General features: G+C 44.6%; 1 protein-coding gene and 1 pseudogene across 2 annotated transcripts; both read right to left on the reverse strand.

Moving 5' to 3' along the window:
- Positions 1-2,543: 2,543 nt before the first annotated feature.
- Positions 2,544-9,163, reverse strand: LOC125467312 (UDP-glucuronosyltransferase 2A1-like). 2 transcript variants are annotated; one of them, XM_048562984.2, is made up of 3 exons: positions 9,009-9,163; positions 8,482-8,667; positions 2,544-4,567 (listed from the first exon to the last, which is right to left on the reverse strand). In XM_048562984.2, the coding sequence occupies exon 3, from the start codon at positions 4,558-4,560 to the stop codon at positions 2,938-2,940; it is 1,623 nt and encodes a 540-aa protein (XP_048418941.1). In that variant the 5' UTR covers positions 4,561-4,567; positions 8,482-8,667; positions 9,009-9,163; the 3' UTR covers positions 2,544-2,937. The 2 variants fall into 2 exon arrangements, with proteins under 2 accessions (XP_048418941.1, XP_048418940.1); XM_048562983.2 differs by lacking the exon at positions 8,482-8,667 and having other exon boundaries at positions 8,731-9,162.
- Positions 9,164-12,775: 3,612 nt separating this feature from the next.
- On the reverse strand, positions 12,776-18,608 carry LOC132206178 (UDP-glucuronosyltransferase 1-2-like; annotated as a pseudogene).
- Positions 18,609-26,705: the final 8,097 nt, after the last annotated feature.

Genomic DNA, 26,705 nt, shown 5'->3' on the forward strand with positions numbered 1-26,705 from the left:
GCCAGACGGAGAAGGTTATAACTGTGGTGCAAGGGGTCTTTGATGATGTTGGCTGCCTTTCTGAGGCAGTGAGAAGTTTAGATGGAGTCAATGGATGGAAGGTTGGTTTGCATGATGGACTGGGCTGTGTGCACAACTCTCTGCAGTGTCTTACAGTTCTGGGCTGAACAGTTGCCGTATCAAGCCACAATGCATCCAGATAGAATGCTTTCTATGGTGCATCTATAAAAGTTGGTGAGAGTCCTTGTGGAATTGCTGAATTTCCTTAGCCATCCTGGCTGTTACATCAACATGGGTGGTCCTGGACAGATTGCTTATGATCATCACTTTGAGAAACATGACGCTCTTGAACATCTCTACCTCAGCTCCGATGATGTAGATAGGGACGTGCCCTTCTCCTTGCTTCCTGAAGTTGATGATCAGCTCTTTAATTTCACTAACATTAAGGGAGAGATTGTTATCTTTATACCACACCACCAAGCAGTCTATCTCTTTCCTGTATTCTTTCTTGTCATCATTTGATATCTGGCCTACAACTGTGGTGACATCAGCGAATTTATCAATGGAGTTCAGACAAAATTTGGCTGCACAATTATGAGTGTACAGGGAGAACAGTAAAGGGCTGAGTATGCAGCCTTGCAGGGCACCAGTATTAAGGATTGTCGTGACGGAGGTGCTGTTACCTATCCAGACTGAGTTGCAGTTTGTGGGCCAGGAATCTACCAGATAGAGTGAAAATGCTAAGCAGGCATTCAATATTTAGAAAGGACAGACAAAAAAGAAAGGGAGAGAAGGTTGCGTTGAAAATAAATCCGTGCAATAGCGAGAAAAGATTTTGGCTCAGAAATTTAGATATACAATCTTTATAGATGGAGCTGAGAGGCAATAAGGGTGGAAACATTATAGGGTGTTATCTACACAGCTTTCACAAAGTATACATAAGGTGGGGGATGGGGGATAGTATTAAACAATAAATTAGAAATGCATGTAACAAGATCATGACAGTAACTATATGTAATGTGAATTAACTATATTATAGCATGTTGGTGGATGAATTCTTGGAGTGTGCGCAAGATGGCTTTCTAGAACAGTATGTTGAGAAATGAACCAAGAAATGTGATATCCATTGTGCAGTGAGATGGGATTAATCTATAAAATTGTAGAGGTCCTTTAGAGAGGAGTAACCATAACAGAATAACATTTTTCATTGGGATACAAGCTAGAATCCTAAATCTAATGCAAAATAAACTACAAAGGTGTGAGGCATGAGTTCCCTGTAATAAATTGGGCCTCGAGAAGCATGGAGGTGGATAACTGTTTGCTAATATATGAGGAATCAATGCAAGTATTCAAATAATAAAAATAATTTCTTTCTGGTACTCGAAGCATAACAAGAAAAGTAGTCCAACCTTAGTTAAAAAAGAAATTAAAGTATTAGATCCAAAGAGGTGATATGCAGACTTTCCAGGGAACATTACTGTGGACTGTAAAAGCTTCTATCAGTGTAAAATTTTAAAAAATTAAGAGAAATGTAAGTTATTTATACTCGGGGGTGGTAGAATTCAGAATGGACACAAGTACATGACAGAGTAATTAAACAGGCACTTTAAATCTGCCTTCTAGAAAGAAGACTTAAATAGCGAAGTGAACAAAATTAGTATTAGTAAATTAGTAAATTAAATAGCATTGATGAATTCATGAGATGGAAAGTTGACAAATCTTCAGAGCCTGATTATCTACATCCCAGGTAATAAAATAAGTGGCTGTAAGAATAATGAATTCTTCACTAATAGTTTGATTGTTTCATTAACAGCAGGTTGAAATCAGTTGGTGCAATGACATTGTGGGTTTAGAAATACGTTTCATCATTTAGCATTGACATCTTACTCCAATAATGAGAAATGAATCCTAAGTGTAGAATACTCTTTGTCTTCACAACAATGTTTTGTAAGATCACATTATTCTTATAATGGTCACCTTCACTCTTCCCAGATTTCAGTAGAATTTCACCCTACACTTCATAAAACTTGATGCCATTATTTGTATATAACGATGAGTCATTGTATGGAGTTCACAGTACTGTAATTTGATCCAGCTATTTATGCCTGGTGCACATTCAAGCCTGTTGAAACTCACTACAGAAAATCTTACTTTCAATAGTCAGGGTGTGACCCACACAAATGGAAAGTGCAGGAGAAGCATCAAACATACTGATGTACACAAAGAGTTAGCAATCCTTAGACACGAAAGAGTGATGATTGGAGTTACATAGGAATCTTTACCAGTGAACCTCAGAAACCTCACAAATGTTTTAAGTTCTCAACTACACATTGTGTGGTGTTTTTGGCACATGATCAGCATACCCTTAACAGCCAGGCTCATGATCAACACTGTGTCATAACATGTGACCTGAGGGTGTAAAGGTCACAGACCCAATCTTTTCTGAGATCTCTTGTGGTATGACAATCTATTTACAGCAATCTGCTGTTAATAACCAAATAGTTAATAGGAACCAGACACTGATGCCCATGGATGTGCTATTTCTATTTATTAAGGAGTTGTAGTAAATGTCTGCTGGACTCTCCATTATCACGTTATCCATATTTCATTTCTTATATTATGAGGGATAACATAAGTAGACAAAATATATTACTGCAGGCAAAATCGACATGAGTCAACTGTGTTGATTTGTTATGAACAGTACTTCCAAAATATGTTTATCTTCCCTTTAAATTTGGCACACAAATAGAATTTCACCCTTCTTACCTGCTCATACTGGCAAGCATTGACTAACATGCTATTCCAGTGATATCTGATCAAATTATGCATTTAATTTTTTTCAGCATTAAAAATAAATGCATTAGATACTGGAATAAAGGTCTTTATTATCAATGTGAAATAATACACTGAATTCTTTCACAAGCCAAAATATAAATCTTAATGAATTTTTTGCTTTTTAATCCAAGAAATGTTGCAAAGCTTTTTCAATAGTAGGACTGTCAGCGCTATAACTATGAGGAACAATGACAACAGAAAGATCATCACATCTACACAATAGTAAATGTACCAGGGGAGTTGGTAAGACTCTGAACGTAAATGTGCTGCCCCTTTGTGTCGAGCAACATACTCAATCCAGAAAATAGCTCTCTCCATCGGAGTCTCGGGTTGGTCTCTGTGCAGTGCAGAGAGTTTTTGCATGTTCTCCCGATAAGAGGTGTTATGTATAACCTCATTCAGTGCCTGCAATAGATCTGTTGACCGCATGGTTGCAACATTAATCACTTTTGCTGCACCTCGGATTTCAAGTCGGAGTAAATTATCAAACTGGTCAAAAAGCAATGGCATTCCAACTACTGGCACCCCATGATAGATGGCTTCATAAACTCCATTGGTGCCACCGTGAGCAATAAAGGCTCGTGTCTTTGGGTGCCCGAGTAGATCATTCTGAGGGATCCATTTCGCCAGTAGCGTATTATTTCCAATGTTGGGAGGGATATTTCCATCATATCTCCAGATAACTTTCTGAGGTACTTGAGCAAAGGCCTCTGCTATTTGCATTGTAATATGCATTGGCAAAGAGCTAACAATGGTCCCCAGTGACATGACAATAATCCCATGGTCCCCCGAGGACTGGACAAACTCTTCAAACTCTAGAGGTAAAGGCTTGGATGGTTTACACTGGAATCCTCCAATATAAACAATATTTGGCATGGTGGGTCTTGGAAATTCAAATATAAAATCTACTCTCATCAGCCACACATCTGCCCTCAGGAGAACAGTCTCAATGTCTGTATCTGGGCCCAGATAGTGATAGCAGAGATCATTATATAAAGCCTGAAATACAATGTTTGCGATGAGTGATTGAACCAGATTTTGACATACATTTTGTGTTCTTTGAAGAAAATTCATTTTATCTGACAATTTTAGGCCATGGGTTGGTACATAAGACAGTGGTGATGGGGCAGTTAAAAAATGAGCTTCTCCAGTGGTGACCCATCGAACATTGTACACCACTGGGAGTTTTAAATAATAAGCCACGATTGAACCTGTAGGAAAAGCAGGATCTGTTAGTACTAAGTCAAAGTGCGCAGTTTCAAGTTGTCTTAACAAATGTTTGTTTTCAAAAATTGCAACAATAAACTCTCGTGTCCAAATGTGACAGTTCCACAGAAAAGACATTATTTCATTAAGAAATGCATAAGAGTCATAACCATTCTGTAAAGCTTCTAGTGCATTTTTTACGAAATTCTGGATAACTTCTGCACTGGTATTTTCACTCGCATTTCTTTGCATTTCAACCACAATGTATTTATTCAGATCAGGCTTCTCTTTAATGTACAAAGATGGTGAGGCATAAAGCACAGTGATATTGTGCCCACGTGGTGTCAGCTCTTCAATTAGAATCCTCATATTGACCCAGTGACTTCCATCAATTGGAACAACCAATATATTAACTCCTTGGGTAATTGAGAAAGATAGGATGAAGAAAATATAGAGAGCATATGCAGTCTGGAACCTGCTTTTCCATACAAGACAATCCATATTGTGAACAAATAGCATCTGGATCCTGTTGGAAAATTGAAGAGAAATGATGTATAACATAAGGTTGCGTGCAATAATAACATAAGAACAAGCTTAAATGAACCTGAGATCCTACTATCTTTCCATAATGCTGAATTACCTCAAATTTACCTTCCCTGAATTCCCTTTGTGCCCCAAAATCTACTGTTGTCGTCTTGAATTTATTATGCACCCACAGTTCTTTACAGCAGACAATTCCGAAGATTTATGCCTTTTATGAAGAATTTTATTCTTATTCTAACATGATTATGTTGTGTTGTAGACTCCGTAGTAGGTAAACAGACTCTTGGCTTCTTCCCCAATGAACCCTCAGAGCATGTTATAATCACAATGAGATTAATTTTCAAACTTCTGAACTTCAGATGATAATATGAGGCTCGTCTTCTCAGCTTTTTACTGATGAGACAAATCTAGAAGTCAATCTTGTGAAACTTTGTTGCCTTCTGCTGAAGCAAATCAATTCTTAGGTAGGAAGGAGTGGTTATAGAATCCCTACACTGTGGAAAGAAGCCATTTGGCCCATCACATATCCACCAACCCTCCAAAGAGCATGCCATCCAGGCCCAGAAACCCCATCCTTTACCCATAAACCCGTATTTACTATTTTTTAACAACTGTAAGTGATATTGGTAATTGTAAACTTTATTTGCAGTACTAAAGGTTATTGGGATTTATTATGTGTGTATGCAAATATTTAGTGGATGAAGTGTAGTGTGAGGGAATTGTGAACTTTGACAAGAAGACTAGCAAAGTACGATTAAAGTGGAAAAGGATTGCAAAACTTGGAGTTCTAAGGTTCCTGGCACATGAATCACAAAAGGTTCCTATGTCAGTACAGCTAGTGGTTAGGAAAGTGAATGTAATGACATTGTTTATTGAAAGGAGAAAGAAATATAAGAGTATATGTAGTATTTTGGATTCATGCAAACCTTGATAATAAACCACGTCTCACATCAGTAAAAAAGAATACACATAAAAAAGAATAAGCATGTCATGCGCGATACCTTGGAGAACACTAGAGAGCTGTATTTCAGAGCCTGCGACCTACAGATATAAATAAATGAATATTGCAATACGTTACAATTTGATTATCCTTACTTAGAGATACAGAGCAATCAGGCTTAGGGTTAATCTATGCGCAGACATCCACAATCCAGAGAGAATCTAGACTGATATCTCAATGGTTAGGCAGCAGGAACAGGGGAAGAAAGCTCCATAGACAGAAACTAAGGTTAAAATAGGATCAAAGGGACTCAGATGAAAAAAGGAGCCCACAAAAGCAGGATAACCCCTCAGAAAATATTGAAGATGCAACTGAATAAATATGGGAGGATCTGGAAAGGCAGACAATATGACTGAAGACTTCAAGACACAAAAAGAGGAGACTGTTTAAGACTCTATTCTCGTATTGAATTTGCAAGAGTATTTCTCTGGGGATTTAAGATATCTACTGCACATTGTCCAAGTCCCTAATGCACACATAAAGGCAGGTAACAATTCAGACCTCCAGACCATGAGCTTAGTGCTGGATTCGAAGCTTTTGTTATGAAACACTTTGTTCTTCAGATGGCAAAAGGCTACTCTGGAACATTGGAGACTGTAATAATTGTGATGAGGTCAACCAGCTGACCTCATAGAATATGAATTCCCTGTTTGAGTATGTTAATCTGCTCAAACCAAGAAACCATGCCTGACAGACAAACAGTGGAGTGTCAGAAATATGAACACCTGGAGACCTGACTCTGAAGAGGCAGTCTTAAAGTCAAGGACTGCTTGATGGGACACCAGCTTCTATGGAGTTATTTCAATGGTGACAAAAATAAAGCACAATACCAAAGAAATTTACTCACAACAATTGTCTTTGAGTTGGTGGAAGCATTTCTTACATCATTGCCTTTGTTTGGGAAGCTTGACTCATTCACCTCTGCCTAGGACAACTAGGCCGAGTATGTGGAAAGGATGTGGAATTTTTTACTGGAGAATCAACATTGTAGTAGATGAAAGGCAATGCATAATTCTCCTGACAGCATGTGGAGTTGCAGCTTTTTCTGTCATTAGAAGTCTGACTGGTGAAGGCACCAGATACCAAAACCTTTCAATAATTGACATAGTTAAAGAACAAACTCAATTGTCTTCAAATTCTGAGATGCTATAGTTTTTACACAGCAATTCAAGAAGTAGGGGTATCTATCGAGTTTTGAGAAGATTTGTAGCTCAGGTTGAGGTTCTGGATGTGAGTTTGCTCGCTGAGCTGGAAGGTTCTACAGGACCAGCATCTACAGGAAAACAACACATACGGACCAAATACTGAACTACAGAAGCACCATCCCAACACCCACAAACGAAGCTGCATTAGAACATTATTTCAATGAGCCACCACACACTGCAGCATAGAGGAACTACGAAGAGTGGAAGAAAGTCACCTATACAGCGTATTCAAAAAGAACGGGTACCCTATGAACGCAGTCCACCGATTTCTCAGCAACAAACCCAAACAAACAGACAAAACGTGCCCTGAAACCATAACCACTCTCCCCTACATCAAAGACATTTTGGAAATGACCGTCAGACTACTCAGACCTCTTGGCATCATGGGAGCCCACAAACCCACCAACACACCAAAACAGCAGCTAATGAACTTAAAAGACCCTATACAGACAACAATCAAAACGAACATCATTTACAAAATACCTTGCAAAAACTGTGACAAACACTACATTGGACAAACAGGCAGAAAGCTAGCCACCAGGATACATGAACATCAACTAGCCACAAAAAGACATGACCCACTATCACGAGTATCCTTACATACAGATGAGGAAGGACACCACTTTGATTGGGACAGCACATCCATCCTAGGACAAGCCAAACAGAGACACATACGAGAATTCCTAGAAGCATGGCATTCCAACCGGAACTCCATCAACAAATACATTGATTTGGAGCCCATCTACCACTCTCCGAGAAAAAGAAGAGGAAATGACACCACCAATGCCAGAAATGACATCACCAACCCAAGGAAACCTAAACAGATAAATAGAAAGCGGGACATAACACCAGCGCTTCACCGGAGGCTCACTGATGATGTTACCTAGAATAGTGACGAAAGTGTCTGAAAACGAGCCTTCCAGCTCAGCGAAGCAAACTCACATCCAGGGGTATCTATATTGGGCTTTTTGGCTAGGTTAAAATGACTGGGAGATGCTTGTCACCTCGGTTTAACCTTTAATGAGATACTTAAGATGATTTGATATGTGAGATTAATGATGTAACTGTGCAAAACCACCTACTAGCTGAAGCCTAATGAGACTCCAAGCAGTTGCTGACAATGTTCTAATGAGACAAAGTGTGAAAGGAAGCCTGTGAAGTATGACGCATTGATTAAAGCTTTCAAAAAGCACACATTAATCTCAAACTAAATTGAATGATAAACAGCTGAGATTTAATGAGTGATATTAGTTTGAGGCAAAAACAAATATCTTTAGAGTTATGGACTTCAACGGCTCATTAAATCTGCATTTGTTAAAAAATAGCCACCTAACGATTCTAATCTTATTTTCCCGCACTTGTTCCAGACAATTGGCAAGTGTTCATCTCAACACTTCTTAAATGTTATGAGAGTTTGTGATCTACCAGCTTTACAGGTGGACTGTTCCAGATTTCTTCAAACTGCTTTGTAAATAATTTCCCTCTTATCCCCTCTAAACCTCCTGCTCCTTACCTTAAATCTATGCACTCCCCACCCCCCACCATTGATGTCTCCAACAAGGAGAAAACCTCCTTCATGTCTACCTTATCTGTACCCCTTGTAATTTTACACATTTCAGTCGTATCACCATTTCAGTCTCATCTCCTTCAAGTAAAACAACGTCAATCTCTCTTCGTATTCTGTCTACTTACCCTGATGCATTTCACACAGGTCACGCCACTGAGACCACGTCTATGAATGCATTTCTTTTTGCTTTTGGTTCAGACTTCAGCAGTTGTTTCAGAGAGAGATCCCTACTCTGTTCATGCCCAACCATGATTTTAACATCTCTTGATTTGGAAGCAGACAATAGCCCAACTTGGCTCCTGTGGAGGTAACTGTAGGGCCAACAAAATACATGGGCTGTGAGATTACAATAAAACAGTTCACAATGAACTCACCTCACTGGAATTAAAGCAGCAACTGAGATCCTCCGTAACCCTGAAATGAAACATGGCTGCCACAATCAAACTCCCTGGGCCTCTGCTGCTCTGGGCTCTTCACCACACCTACTGCCAGATTGAAGCTGTCACCACTTTGTGGCAGAAAAGAGTTGAGCAGAGCCCTTGCTTTTAAATCAGACCCAGCAGCAAATCATCTGCTAAACTTTGTACTTCAGCATGAGACGGATATCGACACTCTTTGGCCTACTGCCAGGATTTTAAAAGAAAATGCTCACATCTTCCTTGCTTCACCCATGAAAATTTTCCTTCAATAGCTCAGACATTCACTTTGTGTTTCCTGATGAATCTTGTTGAAATTATTGATTTCCTGTTTCCCCACATCTGTATCGAGAAGTTAACAGTATTTTTGATTGTGGACGGAGGAAGGAAATGGACTGGTTTCAAAACAAAGGATTGCAGACAAGGTGGGATCGCAAGAGCTGCCGATGCTGGAGTCAGAGATAACACAGTGTGGAGCTGGAGGAGCACAGCAGGCCAGGCAGCATCAGAGGAGCAGGAAAGCTGATGTTTCAGCTGATGTTTCACCCTTCTTCAGAAATAGAGGAGGGGGAATGGAGTTTGGAAATAAATAGAGAGAGGAGAGGTGGGTCTGGGGAAGGTGGGTGGGATGGCAATAGGTGAGTGCAGGTAGGCAGTGGTGAGGATTGGTCAGTGAGGTGGGAGGAGCGGATAGTTGGGAGAGAAGATGAACAGGTTGTGTCAGCTCAAGGAGGCAGAAATGAGGGGGAAGTTTGGTCATGGGATGAGGCTGGGGTGGGGAGATTTTTAAACTGGTAAAATCCACATTTAGGCCATTGGGCTGTAGGGTCCCAATGCGGAATATGAGATGCTGCTCCTCCAGTTTACGGGTGGCATCATTGTGACATTGGAGGAGGCCCGGGATGGACATGTTGCCCAGGGAGTGAGAGGAGTGTTGAAGTGGTTCACGACTGGGAGGTGTTGTCATTTGTCGCGAACAGAACACAGGTGCTCTACACAGCAGTCTTTGAGTCTCCGCTTGGTCTCACCAATGTAGAGGAGGTCCCACATTTAGGCCATTTATGCTATTGTGCCTCCCAAGGTGTAATACATCAGTGACACCACTTTGTAGTGCACCTGCAGCTGTGAAGCAGGCATGTACTAAGGTAGAGGTAAAGCCCCCGTGATCATACAAGGCCACAGGTTTGCTCTTTTGTTAGAAAGAGATGACCAGTAGTAGTTTAACTTCAGGTGACGGGAGAGTCCTTAATGGCAAGCTCGGCCAGTGCAGGAATTGAACTCATGCTGCTGGTATTACTCTGCAGCACAAAGCAGCCAAGGAAACAACCGGGTGAACTAACGCTCCACTACCGCACCGCCACCGCCCCCCCCCCCCCCAACCCTGTGCTATAACAGATTGGGCATGCAGTGAGCAGTTGATTGTTTGATGAAGTGGTGACCAATTATCCACGTCAAAAGCAGTCTGCCTACCAACAACTGTGTGATTATTTCCCAGGTTGCTGAACAGCTTATGGGTGTGAATGTTCGGTGAGAAGCCAACAGACGTCGAAAAAAGGAAGGAGTTGTCCTTTCCTCTGCAGTCAAAAACAATCTCAAGCCTGAAGAAAGCCAGTTTATTTCCCTGATCAGTTGCTGGACTCTTGAATTTAACCAATGTATCAGAGACTTTATTAGCATGACCCAGTCACTCTGTGCCTCCTGCCGGTCAGTGAAACAGTAACATTGAAAATAGAAATGAGGTTAGGCCGTTCATTATGATCACGGCTGATCATTCAACTCAAAACCCTGTTCCCACTTTCAGCCCACACTCCAACCGTATTTGCTTTAATTTTAAAGTTTTTTTTAATGTGAGGCCTCATCGATTGCCTTCTGAAAGTTCAAGTAAACCACATCAACTTACTCCCCCTTATCAGTTCTACTCGTTACATTCCGTGACAGGAGAAGGAATATTGAGAAACAACCAGTTCTGACAAAAAGGATTACCCCAATGATCTCTGCGGACAGGCATTATTGAACTATCTGCACAGTCTTTCCCTCGACCTTTAACAACTATAAGGGCTATAGTTCTTATAGCCCTTAAGAACTATATCCACCTCCTTCTTGAAAACATTCAATCTTTTGGCCTCAATGACTTGCTGTGACAGAGAATTCCGCAGCCTCATCACTCTTTGGGTGAAGAAATTTCTCCTCATCTCACTCCTAAATAGCCAATGTCATATCGTAAGACTGTGCCCTATATCTTGGACTCGCCATTCATTGGGAACATCCTTCCCGCATCGACCCTGTTTAGAATTTAGAATTTTATAGTCCTCTATGACATCCCCTCATTCTTCTAAACTCCAATGAATGCCATCTTAACTGATGTAGTCTTTCTTCTTCTGCCAATCCTGCCATCTAAGGAACCTCAGATGAGACCAAAACTATACACAATACTCCAGATGTTGTCTCATCAAGGCATCCCAACTCCTGAATTCAAATCCTCTCACTACGATGGTAAACGTGCCATTTGCCTTCTTCACTACCTGGCCTGCTGCTCCTGCACACTTGCTTTCAGTGACTGGTACACAGGGACACCCAGGTCTTGTGGCAGGTCCGCCTTTCCCAATCTCTCTACCTTGCTGTTTTTGCTTCTGTGATGGATAACCTCATATTTATCCACATTATACTTCCTCCGCCATGCATTCGTCCACTTACTCAGCCTGTCCAACACAGACTGAAGCATCCCTGCAACCTCCTCACAATTTAACCTCGCACCCCCAACTTTGTGTTGTGCGCATACTTGGAAGTATTGCATTCAGTGCAGCTTCTAAATCATTAACATTTATTGTAACTAGCTGGGGTTCAAGCACTGACTCCTATGCTATTCACTGGTCATCAACTGCCACTCAGAACATTACTTATTTATTCCTACCCTTTGTTTCCAATCCACCAGTTCACACCCTATCCATTTAAGTACACTACCCTCTAACCGTATTTGCTTTAATTTTAATGGGTTTTTTTATGTGAGGCCTTATCGATTGCCTTCTGAAAGTCCAAGTAAACCACATCCACTTACTCCCCCTTATCAGTTCTCATTACATTCAGTGACAGAAGGAGGAATATTGAGAAACAACCAGTTCTAACAAAAAGGATTACCTCAATGATCTCCGCGGACAGGCATTATTGAACTATCTGCACAGTCTTTCCCTCGACCTTTAACACTTTTTCTTGTGTCTATCAGTATGTGTGCGTTGAGTGAGTTTTATAAATGAGTCAGAGTTTTAACTAGTAGAGTTACGTGTCAAATGCTCATAATTGTTTATCAGTTGCTGAAACCTATTTATATGAAATAATTCTAATTTAATGCAGAAAGCTGGCCCATGATTTTGATCTGCCTTGCATCTAAAGGACAGGGATGTTGGGAATTTTGCAAAGTTTTACAAAATCTTTAATTTTTGTGATGATCCAAGAGAAGAATGCCTGGATTGCCAATGCACTACCACAGTGGGACGTAACATTATTTTTGAACTGTTACAGGAAAAGAATTCCATTCAGCCCTTCAACTTGCACATTCTCCCTGTGTCTGCATGAGTTTCCTGAGGGTGCTCCTGTTTTCTCGCACAATCCAAAGATGTGCAGGTTAGGTGGATTGACCATGCTAAATTGCCCCGTAGTGCCCAGGGATCTGTGATTTGGCCGTAATAAAAGCAGGCTGAATGGAATAAGGTAGTGGGATGGATCTGTATGGGATGCTCTTAACGCAGACTTGAAGAGCTAGATGGCCTGCTTCTGCCCTGTAGGGATTCTATAATTCAATGGGCTAAGGAATGGCAGAAGGAGTTTAATTTGGATAAATGTGAGGTATTGATTCTTGGTTAAACAAATAAGGGTAAGATTTGCTCAGTTAATGGCAGGACCCTGTGTAGTGTTGTTGAACAGAGAGAAGTAGGGTTCAGGTATGTAGTTTTTGAAAGTTGTGTCACAGGTTGACTGGGTGGTTTAGAAGGTGTCTTGCTGTAATTGTTCACATCACTGAGTTTAGGAGTTGGGACATCAAATTGAGGCTGTCAAGGACATTGATGACGCATGTATTATTTCTAATGTTGGGAAGAAATGATCCGTCATGTCTCCCTAATGTTCTAAGGTACTTGAGCAAAGGCCTCTGCTATTTGCATTGTTATATGCATTGGCAAAGAGCTGACGATGGTCTCCATTGACATGACAATAATCCCATGTTCCCCTGAGGACTGGACAAACTTCAATCTCTGCCTCTAGACATTTGGCTGTTTAACACTGGAATCTTTCAATATAAACAATATTTGGCATGTTGGGTCTCAGGAATATAAACATAAAATCTGTTCTCTCAGCCACACATCTGCCCATAGAAGAACAGTCTCGATGTCTGTGTCTGCGCCCAAAAAGCAATGGTAAAATTCATTTTAATTTGGCTGAGTTAGAAATTTTGAAACGGATAGTTGAAATAGATTTCGGATGACATTTTTTGCCCTTTGGAGTAAACTCATTTATCTGCCAATCTGGAACTAAGGGGTGGGATATAGGACAGTGGTGATGGAGCAAAGCTTCTCCATTGCTAAGCCATCAAATGTTATACACCACGGGAAGTTTTAAAGAACAAGCAAGCATTGGACTTGTAGGTAAAGCAGGATCAGTCAGCACTAAGTCAAAATGTGCATTTTCAAGTTGTTTCAACAAACTTTCGCTTTCATAAATTACAAAATTTAGCTGTTGTGTCCGAATGTGACAGGCCTGTATTAAAGACATCATTTCATTCCGGAACTTAACAGATTCCCATTGTGTTCAACCAAACTTTAAGGCTTCTAGTGTCTTTTGAACAAAATTTTACAGAATTTCTTTGCTCATATTTTTAACAAGGAATCCTTGCAATTCAACCACAATGGATTGATATAGATCTGGCTTCTCTTTGATGTACAAAGATCCTGAAGAACAAAGCACAGTGATATTGTGCCCATAACAGTTTAAGCTTTTCTATTAGAACTCTCATATTGACCCAATGACTTCCATCAACAGGAGCAACCAATATATCGGCTCCCTGGGTAATTGGTGGATAATTGGACAAGACAGGGCAACGAAGAAACTAAGAGCCCATGCAACTTGGAACCCTCTCTTCCATGCCAAATGGTCCGTTTCAAGAGCAAAGGATATCCAGATCCTGTTGGGGAATGGAAGAGTAATATTGACAATACAACATTAATTTAAAATCATGACCTGAAATATTCTGGCAAATCTAGGTCAATTGGCCCTCTGAATTTTGCTTGTCTTTCAATGAAGAGATTGCTGGACAATTTCAACTTCACTTGCCCTTAATTTCCAAAAGTCTATTAATTTAATTCCTCAATGCATTGAGCACCCACAGTCCAATGGATAGACAATTGTAAAAATTCATTATGCTTCTAAGAATGTTTTCCATACTCTCATGGAGTAATTCTGTGTTCAAGTTCTAGACATACTTCTAGTTCTATTTCCTCATACTATAATCCTGAGTTATAGTCACTCTAGTAAAGAAACACAGTATTCCAGCATAATAAAATGTGAGGCTGGATGAACACAGCAGGCCCAGCAGCATCTCAGGAGCACAAAAGCTGATGTTTCAGGCCTAGACTCTTCATCAGAGAGGGGGATGGGGTGAGGGTTCTGGAATAAACAGGGAGAGAGGGGGAGGCGGACCTAAGATGGAGAGAAAAGAAGATAGGTGGAGAGGAGAGTATAGGTGGGGAGGTGGGGAGGGAATAGGTCAGTCCAGGGAAGACGGACAGGTCAAGGAGGTGGGATGATGTTAGTAGGTAGGAGATGGAGGTGCGGCTTGGGGTGGGAGGAAGGGATGGGTGAGAGGAAGAACAGGTTAGGGAGGCAGAGACAGGTTGGACTGGTTTTGGGATGCAGTGGGTGAAGGGGAAGAGCTGGGCTGGTTGTGTTGTGCAGTGGGGGGATGGGGACGAACTGGGCTGGTTTTGGGATGCAGTGGGGGATGGGGAGATTTTGAAGCTGGTGAAGTCCACATTGATACCACTGGGTTGCAGGGTTCCCAGGCGGAATATGAGTCGCTGTTCCTGCAACCTTCGGGTGGCATCATTGTGGCACTGCAGGAGGCCCATGATGGACATGTCATCTAAAGAATGTGAGGGGGCGTGGAAAAGGTTTGCGACTGGGAGGTGCAGTTGTTTATTGTGAACCAAGCGGAGGTGTTCTGCAAAGCGGTCCCCAAGCCTCCGCTTGGTTTCCCCAATGTAGAGGATCCCACAACACATCCCTCACACCCCGCCCCCGCCCAAAGAGGATCCCCCTCGTTCTCACATACCACGCCACCAACCTCCAGATACAACGCATCATCCTCCGACACTTCCGCCATCTACAATATGACCCCACCACCCAAGACATTTTTTCATTCCCACCCTTGTCTGCTTTCTGGAGAGACCACTCTCTCCGTGACTCCCTTGTTCGCTCCACACTGCCCTCCAACCCCACCACACCCGGCACCTTCCCCTGCAACCACAGGAAATGCTACACTTGCCCCCACACCTCCTCCCTCACCCCTATCCCAGGCCCCAAGATGACTTTCCATATTAAGCAGAGGTTCACCTGCACATCTGCCAATGTGGTATACTGCATCCATTGTACCCGGTGTGGCTTCCTCTACATTGGGGAAATCAAGCGGAGGCTTGGAGACCGCTTTGCAGAACTCTTCCGCTCGGTTCGCAATAAACAACTGCACCTCCCAGTTGCAAACCATTTCCACTCCCCCTCCCATTCTTTAGATGGCATGTCCATCATGGGCCTCCTGCAGTGCCACGATGACGCCACCCGAAGGTTGCAGGAACAGCGACTCCTATTCCGCCTGGGAACCCTGCAACCCAATGGTATCAATGTGGACTTCACCAGCTTCAAAATCTCCCCATCCCCCACTGCATCCCAAAACCAGCCCAGTTCGTCCCCATCCCCCCACTGCACAACACAACCAGCCCAGCTCTTCCCCTCCACCCACTGCATCCCAAAACCAGTCCAACCTGTCTCTGCCTCCCAAACCTGTTCTTCCTCTCACCCATCCCTTCCTCCCACCCCAAGCCGCACCTCCATCTACCTACTAACATCATCCCACCTCCTTGACCTGTCCGTCTTCCCTGGACTGACCTATCCCCTCCCCACCTCCCCACCTATACTTTCCTCTCCACCTATCTTCTTTTCTCTCCATCTTCGGTCCACCTCCCCCTCTCTCCCTATTTATTCCAGAACCCTCACCCCATCCCCCTCTCTGATGAAGGGTCTAGGCCCGAAACATCAGCTTTTGTGCTCCTGAGATGCTGCTGGGCCTGCTGTGTTCATCCAGCCTCACATTTTATTATCTTGGATTCTCCAGCATCTGCAGTTCCCATTATCACAGTATTCCAGCATCTTCTCCTGTAAAGTCCCTGACAATTTTATATTTTTATTTTAGATTAATGTTTCAAACTTCCAAGCCCCAGAAAAATTGGCCCACTCTCTAAATTGTTACTCATCAGACAACCCTCTCAACCCAGGAATGTATTTTGTAAATGTTTGTTGTACTGACTCTAAAACAAATGAGTCCTTAGTTTGGTATGGACAATCTGAAGAAGTGATTCCTCCAAAATACTGCATAATTATATCAAAACACCCTTACTCTTGTGCTGCATTTACCATTTGCTTTCCTAATACCTTATGTAACTGCATCTTCTCCTTTACTGTGATTTGTAGCAAAAGTATCCAAATCCCTGTGACTTACAAAATTCACTAATTTCTTTCTGAGTGAGTGTTTCAGGTATAATTGTTCCTAGCAAAGTGGTTAATTTCACACATATCCATATGCATATTTCTGATACAATTATGCCTGTTCAGTGCCTCTTATTCCACCTTGGGAGCCTACAGCCCAATGGCCTAAATGTGGATTTTACCAGTTTCAAAATCTGCCCACCCCCGGTCTCATCCCATGACCAACCCTCCCTCTTATCCCCGCCTCCTTAGCCTGACACAACCTATGCATTTTCTCTCCCACCTATCCTCTCCTCTCATCTCACTGAGCAATCCCCACAACTCCCTCCTTGCACTCACCTAACACCTTCCCCAGTCCCACCCCTCCTCTCTCAATTAATTTCTGAGCTCCCTATCCACTCCCTATTTCTGATGAAGGGTCCCGACCTGAAACATCAGCTTTCCTGCTCTTCCGATGCTGCCTAGCCTGCTGTGTTCCTCCAGCTCCACACTGTGTTATCTCTGACTCCAGCACTGGCAGTTCTTACTCTCTCTGAGCTTTTCCAGCAACTTCTGTTTTCATTCCTGATTTATAGCATCTGCAGTTCTTTCATTTTTTATGTTATGACACAGCTTTGGAGCAGGTGGGGCTTGTACCCAGGCTACATGATTCATATACTCAAAATTTTAATCAACCTATTCAGACATGTTCAGAAGTTTGACACCATCCAGGACAAAACAGCCTGCTTGATTGGCATTACATCCACGAGCATTCACTTCCTCCACTACCGACACTCAGTAGCAACAGTATGTATCATCTCGAAGTTGCACAGCAGAAATTCAGCAAAGATCCTTAGACAGCAGCTTCCAAATCCGCAACCACTTCCATTTAAAAGGACAACAGCAGCAGGTACATAGGAACACCACTACCTGCAAGATCCCCTCCAAGCCACTCACAATGCCGACTTGGAAATATATCTTCTTTCATTTTTGCTGGTGAAAACCCCAGGAATTCTCTCCCCAGGGAATTCTGGTTCAACAAGTATATGGACTGCAGAAGTTCATAAAGGCAGCTCACTGCTATCTACACACAGGCTACTAGAGATAGGCAATAAATGTTGACCCAGTCAATGACGCCCACATCCCAGAAGTAAACACAAAGAAAGGTGATGGTACAAGTCCAGAGCAGGTGTGACTTGAACGCACACTTCCTGGCTCAGGAGTAGGGACACTATTACGATGTCATAACAGCCATCTTCAATATGAGCAATCTCAGTCAACTAAATTACATCCCAGATATGACCCTGGACCTTATGGTGCTCTACTGTGACTCATTTTGGGCACAAGTGAGAATTGAAACCAGACGTTTTGAATCAAAGATAGGGACACTACCACTATACCAGTTCACTGTTTTAAAGATCAGGTTATACTTTATTGCAGACCTGGGAACATGGAAAACTGAATGACATTTTAGGTGTTTTCGATCAACTTTTCAGATATTCGAAACACAGCTCAAGAGAGGGTGGAACCTAAACCAAGATTACTAGTAGTTCAGAGGCTGCAACGCTTCCACAGATTTCTTACTTCGAGTGTTGTCCTTACCATGTAAGAACGGAAATCAGCTGAGCTTGTGAATCAACCAAGATTCTAGCTTTGGTGATGACCCATCATTGACCTGAATTGTTAACACTATTTCTCTCTGTTCACTTGCTGTTTACATCCAGCATTTTCTGTTCTCATTTCAGACCTTAGCAGTTGTTTTGGAGAAATGTTGAATTTCTTGAAAACTTCGATTTTCTAGTTTCCAACTGAAGCCTGACGTCTGCTCTCCTGTATTTCAGACTTCTCAAAATAAAGGCCAAGTCATTCAATGACCCTTTTTCATTACCTTTTGTACCTGTTTGTAACATTTTAATAAATTGTGCCCAAAGACTCCCATGTTTGCTTGATTTGGTGCTTTGAGCTCAGTTGGCTGGATGGTTAGTTTGCAATACAGAGACCAAAAGCACAGGTTCAATCCCATATCAACTGAGGCTACCACGAAAGTCCCACATTCTCAACTTTTCCCCTTACCTAAGGCGTAGTGATCCTTCAGTAAAACCATTTCCAGTCATCTCAATAATGAGAGAACAGCCCTCTGGGCCTCTGCAACTGTGACTACCTTACCATGTCCTAAAATTTGGATTGATACTTGCAGATTTCCCAATTTCATGAAACATTTCCTGAATTGAGTTAACTTTGGAAGATTATACTTTAAGCTCGTGCAATGCAGATGTACAGAAACCAATTAAACTGCAGCATTTCAAACCCCAGGCTAACTGACTATCACAGCTAAACAAAATCTAAACTATCCTCATCCTCAATGATGGAAGAACTCAGCACATCAGTACAAAAGGTAAAAAAAGGCTGAAGCATTTGCAGCACTCTTCAGCCTGGAGTGCCAAGTGGATGATTCATCTTGGCCTCCTCCAGTGGTCCCCAGCATTACAGATACCAGTCTTCAGCCAATTCGATTCACTCCACATGATATCAAGAAACGTTTGGAGACACTGGATACAGCAAAGTCTATGGGCCCTGACAACATTCCGGCAATAGTACTGAAGACTTGTGCTCCAGAACTTGCTGCTCCCCAAGCCAAGTTCCGGTCAGGTTACCACATTGATATTTATTCAACAATGTGGAAAATTGCCAAGTATGTCCTGTACATAGAAAGCAAGACAAATGCAATCCGGCCAATTACCGCCCCATCAGTCTCCTCTCGATCATCAGAAAAGTGATGGAAGGTGTCCTCAACAGCGCTATCAAGCAGCACCTGCTCAGAAATAACCTGCTCAGTGATGCACAGTTTGAGCTCCGCCAGGGCCACTCAGCTTCTGATCTCATGACAACCTTGGTGCGAACATGGATAAAAGAGCTGAATTCCAGAGGTGAGGTGAAAGTGACAGCCCTTGATATCAATGCTGCTTTCAACTGAATGTGGCATCAAGGATCCCAGCAAAACTGGAATCAGAGTATTAAGGGGCAAACTCTCCGGTGGTTGGAGTCAGACCTGACACATAGGGCCATGGTTGTTCACAATCCTGCAGAGAACTCCAGAACTTCTCTGCAGGAGTTCCTCAGGGTACAGTCTGGGGCACAACCATCTACAGCTGCCTTATCAATGACCTTCCTTCCATAAAAATGTCAGAAGTGGGGATCTTCGCCGATGACTGCACAATGTTCAGCACCATTCATGAACCCTCAGATACTGAAGCAGTCCATGTTCACATGCAACAAAATCTGGAAAATATCCAGGCTTGGGCTGACAAGTGGCAAGGGACATTCATACCACACAAATGCCAGGGCATGACCATCACCAATATGACACAATCTAACCACCGCCCCTTGACAGTCAATGGTGTTACTATCACTGAATCCCCCACTATCAACATCCTGGGGGTTACCATTGACCAGAAACTCAACTGGACTCACCACATTAACACAGTGGCTGCAACAGCAGATCAGAAGCTGGGAATTCTGCAGCGAGTAACTCACCTCGTGACTCCTCAGAGACTGTCCACCATCTACAAGGCACAAGTCAGGAGCATATTGGAATACTGCCCACTTGTTGGATGAGTCCTGCCCCAACAACACTGAAGAAGCTTGACACCATAAGGACAAAGCAGCCTCTTGATTGGCATGACACCCAGAGGCATTCACTCCCTCCAGCACTGACGCTCACTAGCAGTAGTGTGTACTATCTGCAAGATGCACAGCAGAAATTCACCAAAGATCCTCAGACAGCACCTTCCAAACCCACAACCACTTCCATGTAGAAGGAGAGATAATGGGAACTACAGATGCTGGAGAATCCAAGATAAGAAAGTGTGGAGCTGGATGAGCACAGCAGGCCAAGCAGCATCTCAGGAGCACAAAAGCTGACGTTTCGGGCCTAGACCCTTCATCAGAGAGGGGGATGGGGAGAGGGAACTGGAATAAATCGGGAGAGAGTTGGAGGTGGACCGAAGATGGAGAGAAAACAAGATAGGTGGAGAGGAGAGTATAGGTGAGGAGGTAGGGAGGGGATAGGTCAGTCCAGGGAAAATGGACAGCTCAAGGAGGCGGGATGAGGTGATAGGTGGGAAATGGAGGTGCAGCTTGAGGTGGGAGGAAGGGATGGGTGAGAGGAAGAACAGGTTGGGGAAGCAGAGACAGGCTGGGCTGATTTTGGGATGCAGTGGGGGGAGTGGGCCAGCTGGGTTGGTTTTGTGATGCAGTGGGGGAAGGGGAGATTTTAAAGCTTGTGAAGTCCACATTGATGCCATTGGGGTGCAGAGTTCCCAAGCGGAATATGAGTCGCTCTTCCTGCAACCTTCGGGTGGCATCATTGTGGCACTGCAGGAGGCCCATGATAGATATGTCGTCTGAGGAATGGGAGGGGGTGTTGAAATGGTTCGTGACTGGGAGGTGCAGTTGTTTGTTGCGAACCGAGCGGAGGTGTTCTGCAAAGCGGTCCCCTAGCCTCCGCTTGGTTTCCCCAATGTAGAGGAAGCCACACCGGGTACAATGGATACAATATACCACATTGGCAGATGTGCAGGTGAACATCTGCTTGATGTGGAAGATCTTCTTGGGGCCTGGGATGGGGATGAGGGAGGAGGTGTGGGGGCAAGTGTAGCATTTCCTGCGGTTGCAGCGGAAGGTGCCAGGTGTGGTGGGGTTGGAGGGCAGTGTGGAGCGAACAAGGGAGTTGCGGAGAGAGTGGTCTCTCCGGAAGGCAGACGAGGGAGGGGATGGAAAAATAGCTTGGGTGGTGGGGTTGGATTGTGGATGGCGGAAGTGTCAGAGGATGATACGTTGTATCCGGAGGGTGGTGGGGTGGTATGTGAGAACGAGGGGAATCCTCTGGGGGTGGTTGTGGCGGGGGCGGGGTGTGAGTGATGAGTTGCAGGAAATGCGGGAGACACGGTCAAGGGCGTTCTCAGCCACTGTGCGGGGAAAGTTGCGGTCCTTGAAGAACGTGGACAACTGGGACGTGCGGGAGTGGAATGTCTCATCCTGGGAGCAGATGCGGCGGAGGCGGAGGAATTGGGAATAGGGGATGGAATTTTCATAGGAGGATGGGTGGGAGGAGGTGTATTCTAGGTAGCTGTGGGAGTCAGTGTGTTTGAAATGGACATCAGTTTCCAGCTGGTTACCTGAGATGGAGACTGAGAGGTCCAGGAATGTGAGGGATGTGCTAGAGATGGCCCAGGTGAACTTGAGGTTGGGGTGGAAGGTGTTGGTGAAGTGGATGAACTGTTCGAGCTCCTCTGGGGAACAAGAGGCGGCGCCGATACAGTCATCAATGTACCGGAGGAAGAGGTGGGGTTTGGGGCCTGTGTAGGTGCGGAAGAGGGACTGTTCCACGTAATCTACAAAGAGGCAGGCATAGATTGGGCCCATGTGGGTACCCATGGCCACCCCCTTAAACCCCGAGCCTGTCCCTGCCCCTCCCTCACCATGTATCCACCGCCATTGACCGTGCGGATACAGCCGGTGACCCAACGGATGATGTCACATCCGACACCGCCGGGCACACCACTTCCGCAACCGCTGTTGCAGTCACCGCCTCCACTTCCAGAACCAACACCGCACAAATCACCCTCACTGCTGCTGCAGCTGCCCACTCCACTCCGCCCACAGCCGACGCCGACAGAACCCCGCCCACAGCCGACAGAACCCCGCCCACAGCCGACGCCGCCGACGCAACTCCGCCCACAGGCGACGCCGCCGACGAAACCCCGCCCACAGCCTACGCCGCTGCCAGAACCCTGCCCACAGCCAACACCGATGGAAACCCGCCCACAACCTCCACAGACAGCAACCCCAGAGTAGACAGCCACACTGAGCCCTGCCGCATCTTCCCCATCCCCGCAGACCTCCCACTGACTGAGGACGAATGGTCAATCCTAAGCAAGGGGCTCACCTTTGTCCCCCTCCAGCCACACACCAACGAATACCAGTCACGTTTGGACATAGAACAGTTTTTCCGCCGCCTTCGCCTCCACGCTTACTTCTTTAACCGGGAGCCTAACCCTCCCTCCACTGACCCCTTCACCCTCCTCCAACACAAGTCCTCCTCCTGGACACCAACCCGAGGCCTCCTACCCTCCCTTGACCTCTTCATCTCCAACTGCCGTCGAGACATCAACCGCCTCAACCTCTCCACCCCTCTCACCCACTCCAACCTTTCCCCCGCAGAACGGGCAGCCCTCCGCTCCCTCCGCTCCAACCCCAACCTCACCATCAAACCCGCAGACAAGGGTGGCGCAATGGTAGTATGGCGCACTGACCTCTACATTGCCAAGGCCAAACGCCAACTCTCCCACACCACCTCCTACCGCCCCCTTGATCATGACCCCAGCCCCGAACACCAAACCATCATCTCCAACACCATCCATGACCTCATCACCTCAGGGGACCTCCCACCACAGCCTCCAACCTCATTGTTCCCCAACCCCGCACAGCCTGTTTCTATCTCCTTCCCTAAATTCACAAACCTGCCTGCCCTGGTCAACCCATTGTCTCAGCCTGCTCCTGTCCAACCGAACTATTCTCCACCTATCTGGACTCCATTTTCTCCCCTTTGGTCCAGGAACTCCCCACCTACGTCCGTGACACCACCCACGCCCTCCACCTCCTCCAGGACTTCCAATTCCCTGGCCCCCAACACCTCATTTTCACCATGGACGTCCAGTCCCTATGCACCTGCATTCCTCATGCAGATGGCCTCAAGGCCCTACGCTTCTTCCTGTCCCACAGGCCCGACCAATCCCCCTCCACCGACATCTTCATCCACCTAGCCGAACTCGTCCTCACCCTCAACCCTCTTTCGATTCCTCCCACTTCCTACAGACAAAGGGAGTGGCCATGGTTACCTGCATGGGCCCCAGCTATGCCTGCCTCTTTGTAGGTTACGTGGAACAGTCCCTCTTCCGCACCTACACAGGCCCCAAACCCCACCTCTTCCTCCATTACATCGATGACTGTATCGGCGCCACCTCTTGCTCCCCAGAGGAGCTCGAACAGTTCATCCACTTCACCAACACCTTCCACCCCAACCTCAAGTTCACCTGGGCCATCTCCAACACATCCCTCACCTTCCTGGACCTCTCAATCTCCATCTCAGGTAACCAGCTAGAAACTGATGTCCATTTCAAGCCAATGACTCCCACAGCTACCTAGAATACACCTCCTCCCACTCACCCTCCTACAAAAATTCCATCCCCTATTCCCAATTCCTCCGCCTCGACCGCATCTGTTCCCAGGATGAGGCATTCCACTCCCGCACATCCCAGATGTCCACGTTCTTCAAGGACCGCAACTTTCCCCGCACAGTGGTCGAGAACGCCCTTGACCGCGTCTCCCGCATTTCCTGCAACACATACCTCACACCCCGCCCCTGCCACAACCGCCCCCAGAGGATCCCCCTCATTCTCACATACCACCCCACCAACCTCCGGATACAACATATCATCCTCCGACACTTCCGCCATCCACAATCCGACCCCACCACCCAAGCTATTTTTCCATCCACACCCTTGTCTGCCTTCCGGAGAGACCACTCTCTCCGCAACTCCCTTGTCCGCTCTACACTCCCTTCCAACCCCACCACACCTGGCACCTTCCCCTGCAACCGCAGGAAGTGCTACACTTGCCACCACACCTCCTCCCTCATCCCCATCCCAGGCCCCAAGAAGATCTTCCACATCAAGCAGAGGTTCACCTGCACATCTGCCAATGTGGTATATTGTATCCATTGCACCCGGTGTGGCTTCCTCTACATTGGGGAAACTAAGCGGAGGCTTGGGGACCGCTTTGCAGAACACCTCCGCTCGGTTCGCAACAAACAACTGCACCTCCCAGTCGCGAACCATTTCAACACCCCCTCCCATTCTTTAGATGACATGTCCATCATGGGCCTCCTGCAGTGCCACAATGATGTCACCCGAAGGTTGCAGGAACAGCGACTCATATTCCACTTGGGAACCCTGCACCCCAATGGCATCAATGTGGGCTTCACAAGCTTCAAAATCTCCCCTTCCCCCACTGCATCCCAAAACCATCCCAGTTCTTCCCCTCCTCCCCCCACTGCATCACAAAACCAGCCCAGTTCGTCCCCTCCCCCCACTGTATCCTAAAATCAGCCCAGCCTGTCTCTGCTTCCCCAACCTGTTCTTCCTCTCACCCATCCCTTCCTCCCACCTCAAGCTGCACCTCCATTTCCCACCTATCACCTCATCCCGCCTCCTTGACCTGTCCATCTTCCCTGGACTGACCTATCCCCTCCCTACCTCCTCACCTATACTCTCCTCTCTACCTATCTTGTTTTCTCTCCATCTTTGGTCCACCTCCAACTCTCTCCCTATTTATTCCAGTTCCCTCTCCCCATCCCCCTCTCTGATGAAGGGTCTAGGCCCGAAACGTCAGCTTTTGTGCTCCTGAGATGCTGCTTGTGTTCATCCAGCTCCACACTTTGTTATCCATGTAGAAGGACATGGCCAGCAGATATATGGGAACACCACCTCCAAGTTCCCCTCCAAGTCACTCAGCATCCTGACTTGGAAAAATATCGCCTTTCTTTCGCGTCACTGGGTCAAAATCCTGGAATTCCCTCACAATAGAATTGTTGGTCAACCCACAGCAGGAGAATTGCAGCGGTTTAGGGAGGCAGTTCACCACCACCTTCTCAAGGACAACGAGGGATAGGCAATAAATGTTGACCAGCCAGCGATGCCCACATTCCACACATGAATTTAAAAAACTGAACAAAAAAAAATTGACTTGTAATTTATGAAATTGTTTCATCAAGAAATTATGTTCTTTTACTTACGGATGATGAACAAATTAAGTGCACTATAATTGCCTGTACATTTCTTATAGCTGAGATTTCAACTGAGGAAAATTAGATACTTATATTAATGTAATTGGTCAGTTCAAAGTCCAGTTGAACCTCTGATTGACTAACACTAATCCTCACATGATCTGCTATTCACGTTTGACAAGAATTCTTCTTGTTGCCTTAGCCAATGACTTGAAATGGGTGTTTTCCTCTGAGTGATCAGTACCTTTTGAAATAACCTTTGGATCTGGATTCCTGAGTGATTCTTATTTCCATGGAAATTACTAAAATGTATCAGTGCAGATATACTTTTCAAGGGATGTTAGAATGGCAGTGTGGGATTAGAATAGTGAGATGGTTGTTTTCAACTGGTATGAGTGTAATGGACCAAAGGGCCTTTTTCTACACTGTAGACTTCTCTGTCTCTACAACTCTATTAATATGAAAAGAAATAGGTAGTGTTATGGTAGAAATGACCAAGATTATTAATTTGAAAGGTGGTATGTTTGTGAGAAAGTTATTATGAGTGGGCATATTCATTAGTTGTGGAAATTTGGTAAGACAGTGACAATTTTCCAATTAGCAATGTTTTAATGTTAACGATAAGCCATTTTAATTAATAACCATGCTGCATTGAATCTTTGTATCAGAAGTATTGTTACAATCAGTCCTGAAATCCACACAAGAGGAGTTAGGAAACAAATTATGCTAAGTTAAATGATCTCTTGTAACATTGTCTTTGCCACATGTACTTATAAAATTGCTCTTTTCTCAATCCATGAGACAGTAAGAACTGCAGATGCTGCATCCAGAGATAACATAGTGTGGAGCTGGAGGAACACAGCAGGCCAGACATCATCAGAGGAGCAGGAATGTTGACATTTCAAGAGTCCCAACCCAAAATGTCAATTTTCTTGTTCCTTTGATGCTGCCTGGCCTGCTGTGCTCCTCCAGGTCCACACTGTGTCATCTCCTTTTCAATCATGTCTATATTTGCATGTTTTCCATTTCCTCATTTGTGTGGTACCGTTTCTCGAATACTTTTCCCACTCTTGTCTGGTTTTGTTTACCATGGAAATTCTAAAAAAAGCAAATTGTGACTTTCTGGTGACCTTGAGATCTGCAAAGGAAAATGCAAATGCAAAATAGAGTGTAAGTTACAATTAGTGTGAACACCTGACATAGGATGAGCTCTCAGGATAGAACTGGGTTCCAAATTACAATTATCATCATGTTGTATTCAAATGAGTGTGAGGTTTTATGGTTAAAGTCAGGGGCTAGAATAACAATAATCTTTTATCAATCTGAATGTTGGCATTAAGTTTTCAGTTTAAGATGATTGACAGGA

The sequence above is a fragment of the Stegostoma tigrinum genome, chromosome 33 (genome assembly GCF_030684315.1).
Source record: "Stegostoma tigrinum isolate sSteTig4 chromosome 33, sSteTig4.hap1, whole genome shotgun sequence".
NCBI lineage: Eukaryota > Metazoa > Chordata > Chondrichthyes > Orectolobiformes > Stegostomatidae > Stegostoma > Stegostoma tigrinum.